Genomic DNA, 21,160 nt, shown 5'->3' with positions numbered 1-21,160 from the left:
AAACGATTTTTTGTAATGGTATGCTATGGATTTCAGCAAATCCATGGACATCATTTTGCTACCATTAAGGCATTTAAAACCCCTTAGAGACCATGTATCAGCTGTAAGCAGCTTGTTACAAATGCATGCCAAGAGTGACCACAAACATCTGCAATATTTGTAATAGATGTTAAATTTGCAACAGGGATAAAGAATATTATTATTATTTTTTTTTTTACCCATACACCGATGTGTATTAGCACTGTATACTCAGTACTTGAAAAAATATCACAGGCATGTTACTTGGGTTGGATTCGAACCCACGACCCTTGCAATTCTAGAGCAGTGTCTTACCAACTAGACTACTGAGGTTGCCCGGCAGCTAGAGGCACTATTTGACCAACTTATTTCTGTTTCTCATTTTCCGAACAATTTACCTGAAAATAGCTAGTGCCAAAAAATCAACAATATGATAATAGCAATATCTGGGCGTATGATTATACAGAAACTAATGGTCTCTATAACGGGTTAAGGGTCAATTCCAGATTGATAAAAACGACTTTTGCACTTTGAACTGAGTTACTGGCACTACAGTGTAAATACTATACCAATTAATTGCATTGTACGTGTTTCATGTGTCTGCTCAATTGAATAGAAATTATTCAAAACCCCAAATCGGAGCCCAAGCGGAAGTTTGGAAAAAGCCTTTAAAGAGAGATTTTTGTTTTAAACCTTAGCGCATCACAGAGAGATCTTTTGTAGCCTGCCAGTGTACATCCCACCTCTATTGGAGACTTTTTGGAGCGTCCTTTTTTACGGTTCTCATCAGTAGTGCGTAAGCTCAGACCTACACACGCAATACTGAGCATGTGCCGCAAATAAGGGCTGTTATGTCTGCTGCCACCAGCATCTCAAAAGTCTTCCATTGCTGGGAAGCTTGAAGCGCACGGTTTTTTTTACTCATGAGAAAACCATTCTTTTGAACAATCGGACTGTAAAAGAGTAAAAGAGTAAAAGAAGAATAAGTAAAATTTGTATATCGTGCCAAATCCATCAAAATGAATGCTCCATGGCTCTTACAGAGAAACATTTTTGTTTAAATCCTTATATAAACACAAAGTCATTACCAAAAAGGCTATAAACCAAAGCTCTGTATTACCCCATTCAATCCTGCAAAATGTGTATTTTTATAGCACCTTTACAAAAAGATCAAAGATCATGATTAGTATTTTTATAAAACTGACCTGTTATTTTTGTTTGTAGAATCTTTGCTAATATATAGCCCATTTTATATTGTAAAGCGCATCAAGGGATCTGTGATCCAGAATGCGTTTTATAGATGCTGTTTAACTATTATTATTTGATTTTAGGCATTGCATGGTGAGGTGTCAATGTATAGTTGGTTTTTCCGTAACACCATGTGTATATCTACTTGCCAGGTAGAGTTTGTTCTTTAGAGCTATTCTACTACTGCGGAGTAGATTTTTTCAGTTTTTTATTAATAAACCTTTTCATTTTTTTTACCGGCAGATAAATCGACGATACAGTGACTTTGTAGCATTCCACGAGCTGCTGAAGATTTCCAATCTGGATCTTCCTCTTCCGCCCAAGAAGATGTTTGGTAACATGGACCGTGAGTTCATTGCAGAGAGGCAGCAGAATCTACAACAATACCTCACCCTTATACTGTCGCATCATCTATTGGCTACCAGTATTATCGTCAAGAGGTTTCTGGATCAAGCTAACTACCCCTCCAATTTACAAGGTAATGTGTTTAAAGGCACTGGTCCCTATAGACCGTATTGAATATGATGTCACCGTTCAAATATCTGCCCTACAAGATGGCGTCTGCGAGCGTTTGTGTGTGAGTGCTTGTGCCGCAGAAATCAAACTGGTTTCACATACGGTTTAACCTAGCCTTTCACTTTCGTATTGTACTACAGTGACGTCCTGGACATTAGGGTACATTTCTGGGGCGGAAAATTTTCACAGCTTCGTGATATATTCTTCACAAATCCGTCATTTTCATTTAAGAAATTCAAATTTTTGTTCGTACTCTCACAGTCTGTCCTGTGTACGCAAGATGCACAACGCGCAAATATTGCGTTGCATTTGCGTGTGAATCTGTGCAGTCAAGATAATGGTGACCAAGAATTCATGCTTCTTGCACGCAAATGTATACGCGTACGCACGGCAACAGACAACACTGTGAGAAAACGATCAAAACAGGAATGTTTTTTCTGCTGGGAGCTGCATTATTTCACGAAATGACGGACTTGTGAGGAATATATAAGGACCAAAACCAACCGCAGAAAAATGTATGCCGCCAAAGAAATGAAACATTATTCTCTTGCAAATGTGATGACAAGTTGAACCAAATTTTTTTACAGGTTTGTGATTATATGCAGATGTTGGAGTACACCAAGTGAGAAGACTGGTCTTTGACAATTACCAATAAGACCGATCCATTAGGCTCCTTCTACGGCGAACGTGTGAGAAGTAACACATGAGCCTCTCCAATGCCATTCTGCACAACTCTGCCGCGCGCGCCAAGCATATGCGCGCACACATGTCGGACTTTATTCGCCGGATGTTTGGTTGCGCAATGGGTTGTGATTGGTCAATACGCAATGGGGCGGAGCTTAATGGATTGGTCTACTGTGCCTATTGCCTTTAAACTTTCAGGTCATGTTTCCCCCATTTTTTCATGAGCAGGGAGTAGGTGGATGAGTGGTGGATGTTTAGCTTACCCTCCTACAAGTTCAATCACAGTCATCCACTTCTCAGTTGGTGTTACATATTTATTTTGTATCGCTTTTGCTTGAACTGTTCTGCCATCTTGTGGCTAATTTTGAATTTGTTTAATTATCTCTGAACTTTCTTTTTAACATGAATAGTGCACAAGAAGGTCTGTAAGGGTCTTGTGTTATAATTTTTGGATTGTGGTACTTTTTAACTTTTTAACTATTTGTTGTGTCTGTTGTGTGATTTTTGCTATGGTCACCATTTGCATAATTTTTCCTTTTGATGTGGTTATTTATTTAACTGTTTTAATTACTTCTTGATTATTTTGTTATTTTATTGAATGGGTGCAATATAAATCAGTAGTTATTTATTATCATCTTTTATTCTTGATGCAGTCCATATGTACCGCACAAATGATAGCATGCTGGGCCTTCCATCTTTCCACAGTGATCACATGTAGTAGTACAAAATGAAAAGATAACAATTATAAAATTGTCAAACGCCATTATTTATTTTGTTGAAGCCTTTTTTATTACGCATCTGAAAGCACACAAAGTTGTTCAACAAGGTTTTTTTTTTTTCTTTTTTTTCTCCTCATTATTCTCTTGCAACTTTGATGACCAATTGAGCCCCCATATTTCCTCAGGTTTGTTATTTTATGCATACATGTTGGGATACACCAAGTGGGAATACGGGTCTTTGACAATTACCAAAAGTGTCCAGGGGGGGGGGATTTCACAACGGTAGTCCTAACTTAGGACTAGTCCTAGGCAATGCTAAGAGATAGGACCAGTCCTAAGTTGGGACCAGTAACTCATCCTAACTTAGGACTGGTCCTATCTCTTAGCATTGCCTAGGACAAGTCCTAAGTTAGGACTACCTTTGTGAAATCCACCCCAGTGCCTTTACCACCCTGAAGGATAGGAATATTTTCACCATTGAATATTTTTTGTAACTTTCTACCCTCAGAGATAGCGCTTCAGCATGTCTCTGTGTTCTTCAGCTCAGAGCGACACTGGGAAGTAGAACTATCCAGTGCCTTTACTCCCCTGAATTATAGGAATATTTTCACTATTGAATCTTTGTTTAACTTTCTACCCTCAGAGATAGCGCTTCAGCATGTCTCCATGTGACTGGGAAGCAGAACTATCCAGTGCATTTACTCCCCTGAATTATATCAATATTTTCACCATTGAATATTTTTTGTAACTTTCTACCCTCAGAGATAGCGCTTCAGCATGTCTCCATGTTCTTCAGGTCTGAGCCACACTGGGAAGTAGTAGAAGCAATGAAAGATATCGGATGGAGGATCCGTAAGAGTTACTTCATGATCAAACCGAAAGACCAGCCCAAAGTCAGGCAAATCTTAGCATGGGTAATTATTATTGTTGTACCAATGTTTTTAATATATTTTCATCTATCGTTGTTTTAATTGATTACCATTATTTGTACTAATTATGTAAAGTGCATTGAGATTAGTTGGTGATGTAAATTGCTATATTGACCCCTTGCACGCACGTCACATGCGGCAACTGCAATGCCCACCGTTTACTGGTAAACGTCCCATCCCCTAAAATGCGCACTAACTTTATAACGCACAGTGACATTGCCCACCATGATTATTCTGACAATGACGTCAGTTGAATTGAACGATCCATTAAGCTCTGCCCATTGCATATTGACCAATCACAACGCAACGAAGGTCCGATACTAAGGTCCGACATGCGTGGGCGTAACTTGGCGCGCGCGGCAGAGTTGTGCAGAAAGGCATTGGAGAGCACCATGTGTTCTTGCTAACACGTGCGTCGTGGGCGGAGCCTACTGGATCGGTCTATTGGGTCAATAAGAATGAAATATTACTAGTATACTGTTATTAGTTTGTGCAGATACATGTAGATTAATACATGTAGACCCCTTGCATTAGCCGCCATAGTTGATGGAACTTGCACGGGTTAAAAGGCTATCATTGGCTGACAGTTGTGGGTAGCATACGCGCATGAATTTTTCCGTCAAAGATGGCGGTCGATGACGTCATGTACAATCCATCTATAAGGTTGTCCTGTAGGTCCTGCTTGACAGAAGTCTAGAATATTGTAAGTTTGGTTCTATTATACATCAATTGTGTTTTACCAAGGAAATAAAAGAGTGATGACTCAGTCTTGAATAAGGGAATAAAAGGGAAGCGACTAGTTCTTCCACGGCCGTTTAAAACAGCGCAGGGTCAAATTGGCTCGGGCCTTTAAAAGAACTAGTAGCTAACCTTTTATTCCCATTGGTAAATACCTTTTTGGTTAAAGGGTGTATGTACTTTTGGTAGGACAAAAAACACTATGTCCACGGATTTACACTAAACTTACACAGTTTGAAGAAAATGATAGTAGAAAGCTTTCCTGAAAACATTACGTGCTGAGGTGCTGTAGTTTTTGGGTAATGAGTAAAACAATGTCGTGGACAAAATTTGGTCTCATGAGACCAAAATTATTTTAAGCATTCACAAATGTAATTTCATTAATTTTTTTTACTCATTTCTCAAAAACTACAGCACCGCAGTAAGTAATATTTGAAGAGAAGCTTTCCACTATCATTATCTTCAAACCCTGTAAGTTTAATGTAAATCTATGGAAATTTTGAAAAAGTACCCAAATCCTTTAAAAGGCGTAATAAAGTAAGAAACTCTGTAAAACTTGTCCGTTTCCGACGTGCTTGAGCTCTGTATGTTTCTACCTCCATGGTGTGTGGCCGTGTGTCCATGTGTGGCATGCCTTTTTCTGACAGTTTCCAGGTCCGTTCGTGCGCATGCACTTATAGTCTTGGTGCAAGACGTTCTGGTTTTCCTTTCACACACTGTGCAGCCAACTCACCGACAGCACCTGCATCGCCCGTAACAAGAAACGTCTTGCATCAAGACTAGCGCGGAGTATCCACTCACAACCAGTTATAATCACTGGTCATTATCAAAGGTTTAAGCACCCCCAAGTGACACGCTCTCCACCAATAGGAATAGTGAAACTGTCTGAGGTATTTATGAATGATCGTTTAAAACCGGCAGGGTTGTGGCCGTGCAATAAAGGCCTGAGCCACTGCATGGCGCCTTGGGCGGCAATGAGTGACGGATATTGGCACTATTATTATTATTGTTATATTTGTCATGCTTTTTACAGAGTGACTTTGGACCAGATATGGTTTTGGATGACAAAGTCCTACTCCAAGCCATGAAAATGCTTCCGACCATTCAACACCCTTATATCTACCCAGTCACATATGCATCAGCCAACGAAACAGGAGGGTTTGCTATCCGTACTTACCATGCTTCTGGAACACTAAGAGACTTCATATGTAAGGTAAGCACCTATACACCTTAGCTGGGCCCAATTTCATAAAACTGCAAAGCACATAAATTTGTTTAACATGAAATTTCTTCCTTGATTAAAACAGGATTACCAACCAAATTTCCTCTTGTTGCATTTTGCTTGTTTCTGGTATTCAGCTGATGTTTGCTTATCCTGAAAATCACGTAGAAATTTGGTTGGTAATCCTGTTTTTATCAAGGAATAAATTTCATGCTAAGGAAATTTTTGTGCTTAGCAGCTCTATGAAATTGGGCCCTGGTGTACGTATTGGAGACCTGGTGGGGGTTTGTCTAGGAACCTTCGCTCATTCGTTGGCAAGGCTTACATGCACGCAGTCAGGTTGCTGCAGGGGACCCATGCATCATACAGAAAAATGCAGCCTTTACGTTCTATGTACGGTGTGGTGTGGTTAACAGTGTGGTGCTGTTGCCTGGCCATGCGCCTGTTGTTTGAGGGATGAACTGTTTTCAAAATGGTCTTGTCTAGATATTTGTCAAATACTTGCCTTTTCTTCCTCTCCAAGAATGATCATCTAGAGTTTGTCGGGTGACATGCAATTATTGCCTTTCAGAGTCGATGGGTCTACCTTAGTTTTACTAAAGTTACTGCAATGACCTGTCTTTCTTTATTGGCCAACAACTATACAACCACATTGCAGGGTCACTCTGCAGCGATAACGAAAACGATAACACGCTCATTCAACCACTAGAATGTGTTCTCTTTGCGTTGTTATCGTTCTCGTTATCGCTGCAGTGGGACCGGGCCTTTAGTTAATAAATGTAATGTACATTAGAAGGCTTCCAGGCTTCCAGGCTTCAACTTGCTGTTTGTGTCAGGAAATTAGTTTGTGATGAGTGCCATAGACCTTTTCGCAAATACTGGGGCGCGCGCGTAAAGCTTGGAATTAGGTGCATTGTGGTCTAGCTGGTAGCAAAACTTGATTAATATCTATCCCACAATGCACCTCATTCAACAGTCTGCGCTTGCGCATTGGTATTTGCGATAAGGTCTATGCACATTTGTCATCAGGAAATGCTGATTTAAATAGTGATCTAATAATGATGGATCTCCACAATGGATCTTGCCTCAATGTGAAAAGTAGAGCATGCCATAAATAAGAACAGAGAGATTGCAGAAAAAAAACAGCAATTTTGAAGATTGTTTTTAATACAGCGCTTTATGAACCCAAATGGTGTCTCAAAGCGCTTCCAACATTATTACCCCATGGGTCGATTTCACAAAGAGCTAGGACTAGTCCTAACTAGGAGATATAAAAAACGCATGGCTAGTCCTAAAATAGGACGAGTAACTCGTCCTAACGATGAGTAACTCGTCCTAACGACGAATAACTTGTCCTAACTCAAGATAAGACCAGTCCTTACTCTTTCTGTCTTTATGAAATCCACCCCTGGTCACAGGGGCATTTAATTAATTCTCTTTACAATCTCAACTCTTTTGGGAGTATACAGCCTGTGCAATAAAAAAATGCTACGAAGCTATTTAGTATAAATCAATCACAAGAGCCATCTCTGCCCTCACATGTACCCATTTACCCCTGGGTGGAGGGAAGCATAGTCAAGTGACTTGCTCAGGGACACAAGTGTCACAACCGGAACTTGAACCCACACTCTGCTAAACAGAAACACCAGAGCTTTGTTGCTCTTAATCGCTCGGCCACAACACCCCACATATTTTATTTACAGACTAGCTTGAAGGCACTGGACACTTTTGGTGATTGTGAAAGAGTCTCACTTGGTGTATCGCAACATATGCATAAAATAACAAACCTGTGAGAATTTGGACTCAATTGATAATTAAAGTTGCAAGAGAATAATGAAAGGAAAACAACCCATGTTGCACAATTCAGGCCTGAAGTCTTTTAACACTGGAGTGAGAAGTTACCTCTTTCTCAAAAGCTTCTTGACTTCAGAGGGAGCCATTTCTCACAATATTTTATACTACCAACACCTCTCCATTGCTCATTACCAAGTAAGTTTTTATGCTAACAATGGATGCGCGGTCATTGTACATCGACTAGAGACATACAACAATTAATCCCATCTGTGATAAGAAACTACGTGTATGAAACCCTCACATGGGAAATGTTGTTATTCTTCAAGAATGACTCACAGTGACACACTGAGTACCAGGTGAAGAGAAGAACTTGTCTGAATATCACCTGTCAGCCTCTGTCATCATGCCAACATACATGTTGGCTTCAATCACAGGGATCTATGCTTACATGGATTTTTAGTTTTAGATAGAAAGTTATTTCATGTTTTCCCATGTGATGTTTGTCGGCTTGTAGAAAGGGCATTTATAAATTTTATATGCAGTAAAGGCTTCAAAAATATTTTAAATGGCAACTTCAGCTACAGCTATGGCTAGATTGCGTGCGTCTGCCTATTTATTAACACTGGCGGCTGTACTGATCTACTCGTAGTTGTAGCCGAAATGGCCGTTTCCGACACGGTCTAACTCAGAACATTTTTGATATTTGCTGCATTTTATATGCAGGGCCCAATTTCATGAAGCCTTCAAGCACACAAACTTGCTTAGCACAAATAAATTTTTGCTGAGCAAAAATAGGTTACCACCTAGAACGCTAAAGAGCTACTTCACCATTGCTGCGACTGGTACCTCAGCTCATTTCAGAAATTTGAAATTGGCCCCTGATGTGAGACAGTAAATGTGCACGTAACGCATGTACAATCATTGGTACACACTTGTTTTGTTGGTGTATTATAAGTACAGTTTGAAAACGGTAATCTTTCGGAGTGCTTAGTCACGAGCTTAATAGATCATGCACATGGTTGTTTATCTCAGGAAGAAAGTTATACCCAATGCCTACTGGGTTGGTTCATAGACGACAGTTCAACATCCGGTTGTTTGGTAATTGAGTCTGCATTACCTGCAGTGCTTTTGTACAATTCCCTGCTGTTATTTCAAAAGGAAGAAGATTTTTCTCACCATATGCATTTCATGGCCTAGCGGTTAAGAGTACCGGATTCAAGCTCTGGTGTTTCTGTTCAGCAGAGTGTGGGTTCGAGTCCCAGTCGTGACTCTTTTTTCCTTAAGCAAGACACTTGACCATGATGCTTTGTCCTTCGGATGGGACATAAAGCCGTTGGTCCCGTGTGTTGTGTAATGCCTAAAAGAACCCAGTGCACTTATCAAAACGAGATGGGGTTTGCCCCGGTGTTCCTGGTTTGATTGGCAGCAAATCGCGCCACAGCACCTTGTTAACCATCACATGGTGCTAAGGACTAGGTCTTATAATTCAATCGTAGTCCCACATACCTTGCAGGAAATATGTAGTAGCAGCGCAAGGAGCATCACTGAGTGACGGACATGCGCGCTATATAAGAAGATAACACACTATTATTGTTATTATTTACTCTGGGTATTTTTTTTGTTCTTATCAGTCCAAACCTAAGCACCACTACCTGAGGAAGTACTGCAATCCCAAATCATACGCTGCTTTAGATCTGACCACCATGAGAACATATGGAAGACAAATATTAGAGGTACGTTAATACACGTTCAATTTTGCTTTTGTTTTTGCTGTATTTTCTTTTGTTACTTATTTATCAGACAATTTTTTTTATTATTATTTTTATATATTTTTTATTTTTATTAAATGCTACTCTCACCATTCCTGTTTGTCTTCTTCCCTCAAGTAATCTTTTTTAAATATTGTATGTAACATAATATTCCTGATATATATTTCTAATGTAATTTAATTGTTAACCAAATTCCCTTTGTCTTCGACTTTTTATTTGCCAATGTAATTTTAAATAAAATGAACCAATATTGATTTGAATTGAATTGAATTGAGTTCAAAACGAGCCTTTCGGGGTTCTGTAAATGCCCCCATATTGGTTTGATCTGTATCAATTACATTGTATTCTTTTCATTTCATTTTCATACATTATTCTTCTTAACAGGTCCTTGACTGTCTTTGACTTCAATAAATGTACCATTTATTCTTCTGTTTCGCCAATATTAATTTGATCTGTATCAATGACATTATATTCTTATCATTTCATTTTCAAATATTCTTCTTCTTAACTAGTTCTGGAATGTCTTTGATTTAAATATTGAAACAAATTCTGATTGAATTGATTGAATTGATTTTTTTTTTTTTAGTCTTGTGTACCTTTCTATGCCTAAGTAATATATCTTCATATAGACGATGTGACCTCCTACGTCACTTGAAACCAAAACATGATTTGCGTGCATACCGCGCCAAAACCTTTGTGTTTTGGCAGCCAGCTAGAAAGTGTATGTGCTCTTACCATGACTACGCGTCTTTTTTCCTGGCAAAACATGACGTATACAGTGTTTTGTCAACAGAGGGCGGTGTGAATGTAAACATCGTCTAGGGCCTATACTCATGGGTTTTAATACTCCTGTTTGAGCTTTTCTCTGAAGCGCCTTAGAATTTTTTTCTGAAAATAGCTAAGCAGCTATACATATTTATTATCATTATTATCATCATATGCTGCTTGTGGGGTCAATTAATTAATTAAACTCCCCTTACACTTCAGAATTCCTTGCCATGCACTATAGTAAGTTGCAAAGTATAGTACACAAATTTGAACTTTTAATAGGTGGGGCATGTGGTGCTTCTCCTGGCTGGCCCGGGCTTTTAACATTTGTCTTTATTTTATAGTTTGCTTGTTGTAAAGATTCTGTGTTGTTGTAGCCTTTATTGAAATTTCGCTGCTTTTTCTCTTTTTAATATTGGTCATCATTGGTTATAAACTTTTAAAATGTTGCTGTTTGTTCGCTGCTGGGCACCTCTGAAAAACAGTGTTTCACTGAGAGGTTTTCCCAGAGTAAAAGAAGCTTGTATAAAGTATTGTGTGTTTATGTTGTGTGTTAGGCATTGAAGTTTCTGCATGAGAAAGGCATCCCATACGGTCATCTGCATACAGGCAATGTCATCTTAGAGGGGAATGCCTGCCGACTGCTGGACATTGAGAATTCAATGCTGGGTCTGCCGTCATACTATCGAGATTTCATCATACAACACAAGAAAATCAAGGTGACATTTTGAATTATAATAATAACGTTTCTAGTGTGCCATGTCTGTCAATGATGACACTCCTGGCCAAAAAAAACCCCAAGAACTCTGCTAATTCAGGAAGACAATCAAAAGTTTTGTGTGCTCTTCAGTTTGACCTTAAAAAGGTTAAGAAGCTAATCAAAAAGTGAGACATACATGAAGCCTACCGTCAAGTAGCTAGGGGACCCCTGTGCTTGATATGCTGAAATTAAAGCCAAATGATTAGTACACATGCATGGTGGATGTACTGTGGTGAATGCAGTTTATTAGTTGCATTGGAGCAATAGGAAGAGTTGAAATACACGTAGTATTCAGTGTTTATCGGAACAGTGCAAGTCTAATTTGAAACGCATCTTCACTTGAAGTAACTTGTATTTTTCATTGTACACATTTTGTAGTTCTTTCTGTATGTTCTGTGATGTATGTAATCAACAGTCCTGGTTTTCACTGTTTCACTCTTTCACTTTCCAAAAGCGCGTTGAGACTTCATTGTAATTTTGTGCTGTATAACAACTGTTCGTTTTTAAGCGTTATTAATACAAAATAACTTGAGTATTTGGTTTGATTTTTGTTTCCCTTCAGACTACAGAAGACGTTGATGTATACAGCTTTGGTCATGTCTTATTTGAGATGGTGTTCGGTATGCCACTACATAAGCACTTCAAAGATGACTTCCCTCACACAGTGCCAGCTCCAGCAAGTAAGTTTGTTTTAATAAAGCGACAATCCACAATATTTTTCTGAATAACTCATATACCAATTCAGCAATTATTTATTGTTTGATATAGAAGTTGTGGTACACAAAGTGTGGGCCTTGGACAACACTGTTTACCGAAAGGGTCCAATGGCTTTAAGACGGAAACTATTTTAGCATGTTAAACATATGTTTGTGACATTGTTTTACTCGTTTGTGACATTGTTTTACTCATTTCTCAAAAACTACAACACCTCAGCTGGTTATATTGTAAGGGAAGCTTTCTACTATCATTGTCTTCAATCGGTGTAAGTTTATGGTAAATCCGTGGACACTGTGTTTTGTGTTACAAAAAGTACCCAAATCGTTTGCAGAAATATGTGAACAGGTTGTTGACAATGGCATTGCACCATACCCTTTTAACACAAATGGCCAGGGGTCCATTTTTCTGCACCATTTAGATTCTCCATCTTGCCGAAATAGTTAGATAGCCATCGATGCGAAGAAAGGCAAAACAGAAAATGTTCCGTTCTCATTTTAGTGACAGGCTTTCTTCGACTGCATTGTGCTTTTTCAGCCATTTATCTTACATTCTACAATTGCTCCATTGTTATTGTTTTGTATGTGGGGTTTTGTAAATGTTGTACTGTTACACCATATTATTGCTCTTTAATATGTGATTCTTTATTTTTGTATATGTACATGTACAGTGCTGTACTTTTAAACCATTTTTAAAGGCAGTGGACACTATTGGTAATTACTCAAAATAATTATTATCATAAAACCTCACTTGGTAACAAGTAATGGGGAGAGGTTGATAGTATAAAACATTGTGAGAAACGGCTCCCTCGGAAGTGGCACAGTTTTTGAGAAAGAAGTAATTTTTCACGAATTTGGTTTCGAGACCCCAGATTTAGAATTTGAGGTCTCGAAGTCAAGCATCTGAAAGCACACAACTTCATGTGACAAGGGTGTTTTTACTTTCATTATTATCTCGCAACTTCGATGACCAATTGAGCTCAAGTTTTCACAGATACACCAAGTGAGAAGAGTCCAGTGTCTTTAAGTGGCCCTTTCAGCTACTGGTGCCGGTCATTTTGTTTGTTTATACCAATACATAATAATAATAATAAATAAAATAAAAAAATATCTAAGACATTTCCATCATTTCCCATGATGAATACTAATATTTCAAAAAGGTTTGTTGATTACTAATGGATTTTTAAACATCAATCTGAAATTTTTCTGTCTTATGTAGAGTCTGTGCTTGAGTCTATTTTGACTTCTGAATCTTGTAAGAAAGGCATGCCTACCATTGAGGACCTGCTTGATCACCAGTAAGTCAAAATTATCTGTTTTTTTAATAACTTTTTTATTTTATTTATATGTATACGGTATCCAACAGTGGATAACCATCGTATATTCAACTCAAAAACACATTTGTTTCCATACTTCCATAATAAAAAATAACAACAATTTACAGGTACCGCTAAATAATAAAATGATGATAAAACAATTGGTTAGTAATTTATTTGTTATTTTGTATGCAAGTCGGCAGACACACAAAGCCTGAAGGCCACTTCAAGGTGTGGGCTACAATCATGGGCCGTTGCCACCTACTCCTGAGGCCTGAAACAGGGTTACCCCTTTTACAGTCCATACGTATGTAGGCTTGGGTATCATCCATCAGAAGCCAGGCTGGTAGAGCAGAAAGCACTACCTCAACTGTTACGAAGCAATCATGGTTTAAGTGTCTTGCTTAAGGAAACAAGTGTCACGACCGGGACTTGAACCTACACTCTGCCGATCAAACACCAGAGCTTAAATCCAGTGCTCCTAATGCTCTTGCACCGCTAGGCCATGTGACACGCCTAAAAATCTCACCTAAGTAACATGCCTGTGGTATTTTTTTCACAGGACTCGGGAAAGTACTGAGAATACAGTGCTAACACACATCGGTGTATGGGTAAAAAACAAAATTAATATTCTTAATCCCCAATGCAAATTTAAAATCTCTTAAAAATTCTGTGATCTGCAAAACGTCTGTGATAAGGTTACTCATTTCCATTTGTGCAAAGCTACATCACACGAATCTTGTTTTAAACTGTCAGGTTTTTCAAAGACGTACCAGTAACTGAAGGTCCACAGTTCAGACTGCCTAGTAAGTTGAAAGAACCACTAAAGATGGCCAAAGAAATGGGCGTAGAGAAACGCCTGAGGTCGGATCAGAAACAGGTGAGGGGATCTTAAAATAGTCTTCCGGACAGCATAAAACATTCATTCACATTATGAACATGAAGTCATTTCAGCCAAAGTTAACAACACATTTATTTTTGCAGCAGCCTTCAGTATTTCTTTCTGTATCAACTAAAAAATTTCTTTATGTACTTACTTACTTGTCTCTGTTGTCAAACTTCTCTTTTCTCACCTCAAAGCGGTTAGAGACGACTGTGATTGTGATATATGCGCTATACATCGTTCATTATTATGATTATTATTGCAGTGTAATGAATAATTGATTCAGGGTTCCTTGGAATTATTAGCTTACAGATGCCCACCATGTTTGATGGAAGCTCTCCTTTATTCCAGGGGCAACCACACTTCTGACTGGTCGCTGCACTGATTCATGTTTCCATCCAACTTTCCAGTGCAATTATAATTTTTGTTGATTCATTGCATTTCCTTGTTTCCTTTCATGTGCATAATTTATATTGATGTTTTATATGAAAATCTGTGTTTACAATTTTTGATAGGTCTTTTTTATTGTGGTGTTGTCCTAGGTATTTTTATGGAGCTAGTACTTTTTGGATGGATTGTAGAGTTGCCCAATCTTTTTAATTGCTTAATCTGTAAATAAAATGTTTTTTTTATAGAGTTTAAATGATAAGGACAAATCTCAATCTGACCAATGTAGCATCAAGGTTTCTCAGTTTATAAATGTGTTTTATCTGAATGTGACTTTGTATTGTTTTTCCCTTTACTGTTGTTAGTCCTGCTACGGCAGTGAGGTCCAGTTAATGCCACTCTTTGCTTTCCTAAATGTTGTATTTTTAGTCATCAGCATCTTTTAAGAACAATGCTTTTTGTGCTATCTTTAATTAGTTCAATTGTGTGCGGTCTCCCATTTTTTAGGGGTTAAATCGCTTTTAGGTTTTATCTTCTTTGTTTCATAACAAAATGTAAATCGTAACTTTTAGCCTTTTTAACTACTGTCATTTAATTTGTTTAACGGAATAATAATTGAATTGAATTGAATTGAATTGAACTGAATTGAATTGAATTGAATTGAATTGAATTGAAATTTGTGTCTTTTCTATTACCACAACGGACAACATCTGCTTCAGCAATTTTTATTTTTATTTTTTACCTCAAGTTTTCAAGTTGGATGAGGGTATCCAAAGTACATGCCCATCACAATTCAGAAGAAGAGAAAAAAAAGAGAAAAAAGGCAATGGTCAGAAAGAGGTTATCAGAGCAACAACTTAGCATCGATGAAAATCAGACAAATGGTGCAAGTAATGGTAAGTTGTTTCTTTTTGAAAAGCATTTGTTTTGTTTTTTTAATTGTTTTTAGTTAAAAAGCGTTTTTAATAAAAATTGCTTTTTAAAAATAAACAAATAAAATAAAAATTGCAAATGAGAGACATTACAAATGTCATGAACTGTTGTGTTATTTCTTGTTTTCATGTACAGGTGTTGCATCAAGTGTGAGTAGTCCGTCATCAACAGCGCCCTCATCGCCAGCATCAGGTCAGTCACATTATGCTTGGTCATTTATACTTGAATAGACCCTGTGCACAATGCGCTGCGCATACACATGCACGTCTTCTGTCCACCATTTTGGATGTCAAAACATTCATAAGAGGAACGGACTATCACAAAATGGTGGAGATCATAGACTCGCATTGTTCGAAGGTGCGGCGTAAACATGTCCTCTTGTGAGTGTGTTTGACACCCAAAATGGCGAACAGCTGATGCGCATGCAAGTGCACTGCACGTTTTGCAATGGGTCTATAGCTATGCCGAAAGGAAACACCAATGATTCCACATTTTGAAATGTTTGTTGCAATTTTACTAACACAAGTGCATTTCCTATGTCTATCGCATTTCCCATGTTTTCAAATAAGACAAGGGAAAAGCACTTGATATAAAAAATAACTAAAATTGGTAGTTACACAACTTTAATGAAATACTGAATAGTTTTGAGTATTCATCAACATTAATTTGTGACTTTCTTGTAGTTAAGAAATCCCATCGTAAACCTCATAGAAAACACAGGTGAGAAGGAGCATGGCAAAGTGGGATGCTTTGAATGAGCTTTTTTTTTCTTCACAAAATGTGGTTTGGCTGCGATTGTATATCCCCTGATTATGGCATGTGAAAATTGAGACGGACACAAAAAGGAGTGCATAAGCAGATGTGCTAGTCCAAAATTGTGTCAGGTGTCATCATGCAAGTGGTGAGATGGGCATGCTTTGTGCACGTTCAGGGGGCATGGTTTGCTTGTGCGTAAAGCGCTCACCACTGTGACCCTGGTTCGATGCCCGGCCAGGGCCATATGTGAGTTGAGTGGTGCGTTGGTTCTCTGCTGTGCCACGAGGGTTTTCCAGACCATGCGGTTTTCCTCTCTCGGGAGAAAATCAGACACTTCCGAACTCTGGCTGTGCTTCGTGGTCATAATGGGTTGATGTGGCTGGCAGCCAAAGGCGCACTTGCATGCCAGCTTCTCAAACACGTTGTAGCCGCGTCCTTCGCAATTCAGCTCTTAGCTGCGAGTGAGGATGATTAGCCTCCCAAAGTGTTATTAATTAAGTGATGAGATACGCATGCTTTATGCATGTTTGAATTCATTTGAAATAAGTATGTTTTGACTGAAATTGACTCCCTCTTGATCTACTTCCAGTTAGATTAACAAGATAATCTCACAACAGTGTTTATGGGTAAAACCAAAATTAATATTCTTTATCCCCGATGCAAATTTACATATAATTTATATTGAAAGATAATCTTATAGAATTACTTTGAGATAAACCTATGGTTAAAGGTAGCAATTTCAATTATTGTTTTTCGCGGTTTTATTGAATCCATGCTTATTGAATCCATGAGTTTGGGATGCAACTCATGAGGTTGTGACAGTGTGAAATTTTTTATAGCGGACAGAGCCAAGATTTTTTAGTTCAGCAGCAGCATGTAACCTCGGGACAATTGCATGCTGATTCCACACACAAGTTCAGCATGGATGGAATTCATGATTTTATGCTCAAAATGGAATGTATCTTTGGACTGCTGATGCACACAAAGCATGCCATGACCTCTTGGGGATTTTATTATTAAATGTAGACATCAGAAATACCCCAAGTTACTCCGCGAAAGTCTTAGTTTAAGCTAAAAACAGTACCCTGTACTTGGCCATGGTGAGATTTTTTCCCCAAGCTGCTTCACCAAATGTTATCGTACCAGGTGGGATTAAAAAAAGCTAAGATTTGAACTTAATTAGCTGTCCTCCTACCTTGTCGAGTTTTTTGCATGGTTTTCTCATTAACAAACATTGAAAAGTCTATTACACCTAAATAAAATGTGTACATGTGGTTCGGCTCTTGTACACCTAAATAAAATGTGAACATGTGGTTCGGCCCTTGAACTCCTGCAATTGTTCCTACTTTTTTTCCTCAAGGACCAAATATCGTGCCTGTTACAAGAACAAAGTATCAGGACAGTCAGTCTTGTTCTTCTGTTCTGGTGGAAACAGGATACTCATGCTGGGAATAGACCATTCCCATGAAATAATATGTAAATTGCACATAGCAAGTGCACTTTATATTTGGTTGGCAAATTGAGGGAACATCACGCTGTTTTGTTCACGGATAATGGTTGCATGACGCAGACGCGATTGCGTGCCTACTTAGTGCACATTTCCATTGTGTTTGCCAACCAATAGGGTCTGTACGCATGCGTGAATGTAATTTAGCATATTTCATGGGAATGGTCCATTGGCTAAAGATCCTGCAATATTTGTTTTGTGAAGAGGGTTGTCACAGTTTATAAAGAAGTAGGTGAACGACTATATGAGTAGCCATTTTTGTTAAACGGCTGAGCTAATGCGCAGCGCGAACGTGAAGCGCATTGCCCTTACAGCGTGTGGTCCGAGGCCTGCCCAAGGGCCCCGGATATTTTGTTGATTTTGGATGCTCTAACGTACGATATGAGCATTTTTTAAAAGTTAAATCACCACATTTTGGGGTGACATTGACTCCTGAACATGCCACAGAAAAAAAATGAGGGAAAATAAATAATAACTGGCATCAAACACCAAGTGACCTAACCGGCAAAATCGCCAGCAGCTGGCGCTTCTAGACAATATTTGTTGATAAGTGTGGACCATTTTTATACAAAACTGTACAACCTCCAGGATCTTGCGTTGAACTCATCTTTATCCAATACCACATCTGATATTTATTAATTTGTTGTTGATTTTATTTCATTTTTAAATTGATTTATTTGATTATTTTATTCCTAAGATAAAATTACTAGTAAAGTTAAGTGAAAAATAGTTTAGATGATTTTTGGGGTTGAACAAAGAATTGACTAGAGTGGGATTCCAACCAACGACCTCCGGATTAACGTGCCGGCGCTCTACCAACTGAGCTATCTAGCCCTATATTGGCGGTGTCCCTATTTTGTCAATATCTTTGTCAAAATAGTTTAGCATACACTTTGCCATATGTAATTTTATAACACACCTCTTGCTTGTTCTGTATTCTGGTTGGCTGAAACACGGTCACATGGGATGAACTAGTATAGTCTAGTGATCGCGCACGCGTGTTTTGCGGGAACTAGTAGTAGTATTTGAAAATAGTGCCCAGTTACAGCGCCCTCTCTTGACTTAAACCGTGAACAGCAAATACAAAACTTCCTTTCTTTTTCCAGATTTCTGTTCTTATTTCATTTCATATTTAAGACCGAGCTGTGTTATAAAACACATATTGACTGGCAATGAGGTAACTAGTGTACGTCTATTACCCCTTGGGCCCGTGAGTGACCAGAAGAGGGGCCTATTTCCCTCGGCCATAATTAAATTGTCTAATAATGTGTGTGTCCTATTATCAGTTTTTTCAGTTTGCTCTTAAGATTTTTGTAGAGGAAATATAAATATAAATATATTTGTATCTTGTATTAAATTTTCAGAAGCGAGTGCAAAGACGTAAGCACATCAAAGAAAAAGGTTACCATAAATGAGAATGAGCATACCACTAGGTGTGTGAGTGTATGTTCATCACTGTAGAAGCATGTTTTGTGTTCGCTGTTGATTTACATGAATGTGGTGTTGGAAATAACATTTTCTTTTTTTGCTCTAGACTTTATAATTTCTGCAGCCTTAATGATTTTTTCCAGTAGTGCGCACAAATGTTATGTTAGACTAACGGATTGATATACTTACATGTGCATTAACACAATAGTAGAACAATACTACACTTGAATGTTTTTTTTATTTAAAAAAATGTTATGCAAGTCGCCAGACACATGAGGCCTGAAGGCCACTTCAAGGTGTGGGCAACAAATCAACTATTTTTTCAGGGGCGATGCCACCTACTCCTAGGGCTGAAACAGGGTTACCCCTTGTACAGTCCATACGGATGTAGGCTTGGGTATCATCCATCAGATGCCTGGCTGGTAGAGCAGAAAGCACTACCTCCCCAACTTTTACGAAGCAATCATGCTCAAGTGTCTAGCTTACAGGATACAAGACACTTAAGAACACAAGTGTCATGACGGAGACTCGAACCCACACTCTGCTGATCAGAAACACCAGGGCTTGAATCCGGCACTCTTAACCGCTAGGCCGTGCCATGCCACAAATATGCATTGTGTTTTTGTGATAGTAGATGGTTGGAAGCTTGTCCATTATTTCAATCCACCCTACCTACCTGTATGCTCTCACTGTGTGATATTCATGCCCCCTTTGTAGTAAATTGAAAGGCAGTAATCTTTCCTCGCAGAAGGAAAAGCATTGCTTGACTACATATTGGCTTCTTATTATTTATCTTTTCCCACTAGACAAAGGCACTGGACACCTTTGGCAATGGACCCTTCCCATGAACTATGCTAATAACATTCACGCATGCGTACAGACCCTGTTGGTTGACAAACGCCATAGAGTTGTGCACTGAGCAGACGCGCAATCGCGTCTGCGTCACGCAGTGTACAAAACAGCGCGATGGTCCCTCATTTTGCCAACCAAAATGTTAGTGCGCACGCGCTATGTGAAATTTAAATATTTCATGGGAAGGGTCTCTTGTCAAAGACCAGAATTCTCACTTGGTGTATCCCAACATATGCATGAAATAACAAAGCTGTGAACATTTTGGCTCAATTGATCATCAAAGCTGCAAGAGATTAATGAAAGAAAAAAACACCCTTGTTGCACATATTTGAGTGCTTTCAGATTTGAGTGCTTTTAGTCTAATTAAAGGCTTCAGGGCTGACGTCTTTTAATATTCGAGTGTGAAATTACCTCTTTATCTACAACTATGTTAGTTCAGAGGGGGCTGTTTCCCCCATTGTTTGATACTATCAACAACAGTTCTCAATTGCTCGTTTCCAAGTTAGTTTTTATGCTAAGAATTATTTTGAGTAATTGCCAATAAAGTCCAGTGCCTTTAAGTGCTAAAATTAAATTGATTATTTTAATTTTACAAGCTGTATCTTGGGATAGTTGCTAGTGTATTACATGCAACTGTCCCACAGATAAGTTGCAATAGATGCCATCTTTACGGGCAAACTGCATTTTGCAGGCGCATCCAGCAACCACACTGTTTACTAACCAATTAGGCTCTCGTTTTGTGAAATGTGCCGGTGCTGCACGCCGTTCTTGCGCAAAACGCATGGCTGTGTGTTCCAAATTGCCCGTAAAGATGATCGATTTACGTCATGTGGGAACTATCTATTTGCACATCTGTCTGCACCAATAATGTAATCTTGTCTGTGATTAATTCCGTTTTATTTGCTACCTTTTTGCACTTATTTGTAGAATGACAATTTTTGTTCTCTTGTTCAATTTTTGTTCTCTTGCTCTATGGGTTTACTGGGTTTTTTTCCCCCTTTTTTTCTTTTCTTCTTTTAATGCGTTTTCTTTTTGGTGTCTCTGGCATGTTTGTTGTACCTGTACTATGCTCTGAAATAATGTGATGTTGGCATTGTTCTTCAGTTATTTTCTTTTAACGACATAGATATTTGGATGTATGGGGATATCCTATCTGTCAAAAAAAAAACAAAGAAGTAAAATGGCAAAAATTATTTATTTTCACTTTTGTTTATTTTGGT

General features: G+C 38.5%; 1 protein-coding gene across 4 annotated transcripts in view; it reads left to right on the top strand.

Annotated features, from left to right (window-relative positions):
- The window catches only part of LOC139952159 (PX domain-containing protein kinase-like protein), a 31,713-nt gene that overhangs the window by 3,379 nt on the left and 7,174 nt on the right, over positions 1-21,160 (top strand). The window contains exons 3-14 of one of the 4 annotated variants that reach the window (XM_071951153.1): positions 1,510-1,744; positions 3,948-4,099; positions 5,886-6,065; positions 9,500-9,601; positions 10,963-11,124; positions 11,728-11,845; positions 13,098-13,176; positions 13,951-14,074; positions 15,213-15,360; positions 15,533-15,589; positions 16,081-16,117; positions 19,025-19,093. In XM_071951153.1, coding sequence (XP_071807254.1) covers positions 1,510-1,744; positions 3,948-4,099; positions 5,886-6,065; positions 9,500-9,601; positions 10,963-11,124; positions 11,728-11,845; positions 13,098-13,176; positions 13,951-14,074; positions 15,213-15,360; positions 15,533-15,589; positions 16,081-16,117; positions 19,025-19,093 — 1,463 coding nt within the window. The remainder of the gene's footprint in view (positions 1-1,509; positions 1,745-3,947; positions 4,100-5,885; positions 6,066-9,499; positions 9,602-10,962; positions 11,125-11,727; positions 11,846-13,097; positions 13,177-13,950; positions 14,075-15,212; positions 15,361-15,532; positions 15,590-16,080; positions 16,118-19,024; positions 19,094-21,160) is intronic. The other 3 variants (XM_071951172.1, XM_071951183.1, XM_071951163.1) reach the window with 3 other exon arrangements.

The sequence above is a fragment of the Asterias amurensis genome, chromosome 2, assembly GCF_032118995.1.
Source record: "Asterias amurensis chromosome 2, ASM3211899v1".
In the NCBI taxonomy this organism is placed as follows: domain Eukaryota; kingdom Metazoa; phylum Echinodermata; class Asteroidea; order Forcipulatida; family Asteriidae; genus Asterias; species Asterias amurensis.
This window is presented reverse-complemented; position numbering and strand designations above follow the sequence as displayed.